Raw genomic sequence first — 6171 nt, 5'->3', positions numbered from 1 at the left:
CAAGCTGACCTGACACTGGTGTCTACATATGGTGATAGTTTACTTCATCTTGCCTGTCAGGGTGGAAACACTGCTATAGTACAACACCTCCTGTCTCCCTCTAACATCAACAGTAGAGGGATGTATGGTTGGACGGCAGTGATGAAGGCAGCTGTCAGTGGACATCAAAGTGTGTTTGACCTCCTTGTGTCCAACCAAGCTGACCTGACACTGGTGTCTACATCTGGTGATAGTTTACTTCATCTTGCCTGTCGTGGTGGGAACACTGCTATAGTTCAACACCTCCTGTCTCCCTCTAACATCAACAGTAGAGGGATGCATGGCAGGACGCCACTGATGAAGGCAGCTGTCACTGGACATCAAAGTGTGTTTGACCTCCTTGTGTCAAACCAAGCTGACCCGACACTGGTTGATACATCTGGTGATAGTTTACTTCATCTTGCCTGTCAGGGTGGGAACACTGCTATAGTACAACACCTCCTGTCTCCCTCTAACATCAACAGTAGAGGTGAGTATGGCTGGACGCCACTGATGAAGGCAGCTGTCAATGGACATCAAAGTGTGTTTGACCTCCTTGTGTCAAACCAAGCTGACCCGACACTGGTTGATACATCTGGTGATAGTTTACTTCATCTTGCCTGTCAGGGTGGGAACACTGCTATAGTACAACACCTCCTGTCTCCTTCTAACATCAACAGTAGAGGTCAGCTTGGAAGGACGCCAGCGATGATGGCAGCTGCCAGTGGACATCAAAGTGTGTTTGACCTCCTTGTGTCAAACCATGCTGACCTGACACTGGTGTCTACATATGGTGATAGTTTACTTCATCTTGCCTGTCAGGGTGGGAACACTGCTATAGTACAACACCTCCTGTCTCCTTCTAACATCAACAGTAGAGGGATGCATGGCAGGACGCCAGCGATGATGGCAGCTGTCGGTGGACATCAAAGTGTGTTTGACCTCCTTGTGTCCAACCAAGCTGACCTGGCACTGGTGTCTACATCTGGTGATAGTTTACTTCATCTTGCCTGTCAGGGTGGGAACACTGCTATAGTACAACACCTCCTGTCTCCTTCTAACATCAACAGTAGAGGTCAGCTTGGAAGGACGCCTGCCATGGTGGCAGCTGTCAGTGGACATCAAAGTGTGTTTGACCTCCTTGTGTCCATCCAAGCTGACCTGACACTGGTGTCTACATATGGTGATAGTTTACTTCATCTTGCCTGTCAGGGTGGAAACACTGCTATAGTACAACACCTCCTGTCTCCTTCTAACATCAACAGTAGAGGTCAGCTTGGAAGGACGCCAGCGATGATGGCAGCTGTCGGTGGACATCAAAGTGTGTTTGACCTCCTTGTGTCCAACCAAGCTGACCTGACACTGGTGTCTACATCTGGTGATAGTTTACTTCATCTTGCCTGTCGTGGTGGGAACACTGCTATAGTACAACACCTCCTGTCTCCTTCTAACATCAACAGTAGAGGTCAGCTTGGAAGGACGCCAGCGATGATAGCAGCTGTCAGTGGACATCAAAGTGTGTTTGACCTCCTTGTGTCCAACCAAGCTGACCTGGCACTGGTGTCTACATCTGGTGATAGTTTACTTCATCTTGCCTGTCGTGGTGGGAACACTGCTATAGTTCAACACCTCCTGTCTCCCTCTAACATCAACAGTAGAGGGATGCATGGCAGGACGCCACTGATGAAGGCAGCTGTCACTGGACATCAAAGTGTGTTTGACCTCCTTGTGTCCAACCAAGCTGACCCGACACTGGTTGATACATCTGGTGATAGTTTACTTCATCTTGCCTGTCGTGGTGGGAACACTGCTATAGTACAACACCTCCTGTCTCCCTCTAACATCAACAGTAGAGGTGAGTATGGCAGGACGCCACTGATGATGGCAGCTGTCACTGGACATCAAAGTGTGTTTGACCTCCTTGTGTCCAACCATGCTGACCTGACACTGGTGTCTACATATGGTGATAGTTTACTTCATCTTGCCTGTCAGGGTGGGAACACTGCTATAGTACAACACCTCCTGTCTCCTTCTAACATCAACAGTAGAGGTCAGCTTGGAAGGACGCCAGCGATGATGGCAGCTGTCAGTGGACATCAAAGTGTGTTTGACCTCCTTGTGTCCAACCAAGCTGACCTGGCACTGGTGTCTACATCTGGTGATAGTTTACTTCATCTTGCCTGTCAGGGTGGGAACACTGCTATAGTACAACACCTCCTGTCTCCTTCTAACATCAACAGTAGAGGTCAGCTTGGAAGGACGCCTGCCATGGTGGCAGCTGTCAGTGGACATCAAAGTGTGTTTGACCTCCTTGTGTCCAACCAAGCTGACCTGACACTAGTGTCTACATCTGGTGATAGTTTACTTCATCTTGCCTGTCAGGGTGGGAACACTGCTATAGTACAACACCTCCTGTCTCCTTTTAACATCAACAGTAGAGGACAACATGGCTTGACTCCGGCAATGAAGGCAGCTATCAATGGACATCAAAGTGTGTTTGACCTCCTTGTGTCCAAGCACGCTGACCTGACACTGGTGGCTACATCTGGTGATAGTTTACTTCATCTTGCCTGTCGTGGTGGGAACACTGCTATAGTTCAACACCTCCTGTCTCCCTCTAACATCAACAGTAGAGGTCAGCTTGGAAGGACGCCTGCCATGGTGGCAGCTGTCAGTGGACATCAAAGTGTGTTTGACCTCCTTGTGTCCATCCAAGCTGACCTGACACTGGTGTCTACATATGGTGATAGTTTACTTCATCTTGCCTGTCAGGGTGGAAACACTGCTATAGTACAACACCTCCTGTCTCCTTCTAACATCAACAGTAGAGGTCAGCTTGGAAGGACGCCAGCGATGATGGCAGCTGTCGGTGGACATCAAAGTGTGTTTGACCTCCTTGTGTCCAACCAAGCTGACCTGACACTGGTGTCTACATCTGGTGATAGTTTACTTCATCTTGCCTGTCGTGGTGGGAACACTGCTATAGTACAACACCTCCTGTCTCCTTCTAACATCAACAGTAGAGGTCAGCTTGGAAGGACGCCAGCGATGATAGCAGCTGTCAGTGGACATCAAAGTGTGTTTGACCTCCTTGTGTCCAACCAAGCTGACCTGGCACTGGTGTCTACATCTGGTGATAGTTTACTTCATCTTGCCTGTCGTGGTGGGAACACTGCTATAGTTCAACACCTCCTGTCTCCCTCTAACATCAACAGTAGAGGGATGCATGGCAGGACGCCACTGATGAAGGCAGCTGTCACTGGACATCAAAGTGTGTTTGACCTCCTTGTGTCCAACCAAGCTGACCCGACACTGGTTGATACATCTGGTGATAGTTTACTTCATCTTGCCTGTCGTGGTGGGAACACTGCTATAGTACAACACCTCCTGTCTCCCTCTAACATCAACAGTAGAGGTGAGTATGGCAGGACGCCACTGATGATGGCAGCTGTCACTGGACATCAAAGTGTGTGTTTGACCTCCTTGTGTCCAACCATGCTGACCTGACACTGGTGTCTACATATGGTGATAGTTTACTTCATCTTGCCTGTCAGGGTGGGAACACTGCTATAGTACAACACCTCCTGTCTCCTTCTAACATCAACAGTAGAGGTCAGCTTGGAAGGACGCCAGCGATGATGGCAGCTGTCAGTGGACATCAAAGTGTGTTTGACCTCCTTGTGTCAAACCAAGCTGACCTGGCACTGGTGTCTACATCTGGTGATAGTTTACTTCATCTTGCCTGTCAGGGTGGGAACACTGCTATAGTACAACACCTCCTGTCTCCTTCTAACATCAACAGTAGAGGTCAGCTTGGAAGGACGCCTGCCATGGTGGCAGCTGTCAGTGGACATCAAAGTGTGTTTGACCTCCTTGTGTCCAACCAAGCTGACCTGACACTAGTGTCTACATCTGGTGATAGTTTACTTCATCTTGCCTGTCAGGGTGGGAACACTGCTATAGTACAACACCTCCTGTCTCCTTTTAACATCAACAGTAGAGGACAACATGGCTTGACTCCGGCAATGAAGGCAGCTATCAATGGACATCAAAGTGTGTTTGACCTCCTTGTGTCCAAGCACGCTGACCTGACACTGGTGTCTACATATGGTGATAGTTTACTTCATCTTGCCTGTCGTGGTGGGAACACTGCTATAGTTCAACACCTCCTGTCTCCCTCTAACATCAACAGTAGAGGGATGCATGGCAGGACGCCACTGATGAAGGCAGCTGTCACTGGACATCAAAGTGTGTTTGACCTCCTTGTGTCAAACCAAGCTGACCCGACACTGGTTGATACATCTGGTGATAGTTTACTTCATCTTGCCTGTCAGGGTGGGAACACTGCTATAGTACAACACCTCCTGTCTCCCTCTAACATCAACAGTAGAGGGAGACTTGGATACACGCCTGTATTGACGGCTGCCTTCTATGGACATAAAGATGTGTTTGACCTCCTAATACAGCACAAAGCTGACCTGAGACTTTTGACAGACAGTAAAGAGGACATCGTAAGTGTAGCTGAGATGGGAGGGCATCTTACAGTGACCAGTTATCTATGAACTGTTTACCATCCACAGGGCTGTTCTTCCACATGCTTCTGTTTGTAGCGGGGGTACAGGTTTGGGGAAAAGGAGAGGTGCAGATAATACAAAAATGTTATGTGTTCACAAAACAGTTTGTAAGCCATATTTTAGCCAAGTAGTATTATCTTAAAAAGTTAACCAATAATTTGGTCGTTATAAGAGGTAGATTTAATGTAATATGTTAGTCATCACGGGATGTTGACTTTTGATGCTGGTCACTTTGATGTACTTAACGATGAGTTTGACAGCATCTATCTTGTCCTTTACATATTTTGGCTGTCCTTGTCGTTTTATTACTGGGGGCGGTGGGGTAGTCTAGTGGTTAAAGCGTTAGCTCGTCACGCTGAAGACCCGGGTTCGAATCCCCACATGGGTACAATGAATGAAGCTCATTTCTGGTGTCCCCCGCCGTGATATTGCTGGAATATTGCTAAAAGCGGCGTAAAACATAACTCAGTCAGTCACTGTTGTGATTACTGAACAGAGCAGTGCTCCAGTAGTTAGATGTTGTACTGTTGTGATTACTGAACAGAGCAGGTGCTCCAGTAGTTAGATTTTGTACTGTTGTGATTACTGAACAGAGCAGGTGCTCCAGTAGATAGATGTTGTACTGTTGTGATTACTGAACAGAGCAGGTGCTCCAGTAGTTAGATGTTGTACTTTTGTGATTACTGAACAGAGCAGGTGCTCCAGTAGTTAGATGTTGTACTGTTGTGATTACTGAACAGAGCAGATGCTCCAGTAATTAGATGGGGGTCTTCCTGCTTACCCAGCAGCTATTGTTCTAAGGTGCCAGATCATTGAAACAATGTAATCCCAGGAACAAAGGGTGTTCCTTTGAGATTTGGTCCCCCAGCAAAGAAGAAAAAGGTGTAAATTATCACCATTTTTTTACGGTTTCATCACAAGTTGACATTAACACGCCGTTAAGGCGCGAAACAGGATCGTCAATGGAAATGTTGAATGTATCTATGTGTTCTATTTGGTGGCCTGGCACCACCTTGCAGTTGAAAAATACAGGATTCGATCTATGATTTTGTAGATGTTGTAGATGTTGGGGTGGCTCTCCATCAACACATCCAGCTTTCTGTGTCGCCCCTCTACATGGTTGTTCACCCTCCACCCATTAGGTTGTCACGTAGTTGGTGAAGCTGCTGTCATGGGGTGGTGCATCTTCTGGGGCATGGAACCACACGTTACAGACAGTGTGCACAGGAACCGGTGGAAGGGCCATAGCTATCCTCACCAACAGCCCAACATCACTGTTGTCCTTGTATCATGTCACTAAACCACATTTTTCCCACACAGCTGGAGTGTAATTGAACATACAATAAATTAGAGGAATAATGGTGTCTGCTGTCATGTCACTTTGGCTGTAGGTGGTGAACACTTGTAAGCCAGCTCCCTCAACAGGTGAGCCCTAAGCACTAATCCCCTGGCCGGCTGTCTGACCTGGAACATATTTCAAGGGGAGGCTCAACATGTCCACAGTCAACCAAGCATTGCTGTAAATCCCCCTAATCTGCTGGGTAAGCGGGCATGAGCTGCTGTACTGTTGGATGGAAAC

General features: G+C 47.7%; 1 protein-coding gene across 1 annotated transcript; it reads left to right on the top strand.

Moving 5' to 3' along the window:
- Positions 1-310: 310 nt before the first annotated feature.
- On the top strand, positions 311-5927 carry LOC124268158 (ankyrin repeat domain-containing protein 50-like). Its single transcript, XM_046703180.1, has 3 exons — positions 311-1588; positions 4599-4639; positions 5913-5927. The coding sequence occupies exons 1-3, from the start codon at positions 316-318 to the stop codon at positions 5925-5927; spliced, it is 1329 nt and encodes a 442-aa protein (XP_046559136.1). The 5' UTR covers positions 311-315.
- Positions 5928-6171: the final 244 nt, after the last annotated feature.

This window comes from Haliotis rubra, unplaced genomic scaffold, assembly GCF_003918875.1.
Source record: "Haliotis rubra isolate DU_JTF1 unplaced genomic scaffold, ASM391887v1 Scf1366, whole genome shotgun sequence".
Classification (NCBI taxonomy): Eukaryota; Metazoa; Mollusca; class Gastropoda; order Lepetellida; family Haliotidae; genus Haliotis; species Haliotis rubra.
Note: the sequence above shows the minus strand (reverse complement) of the source record. Positions and strands in the feature narration are given on the sequence as shown.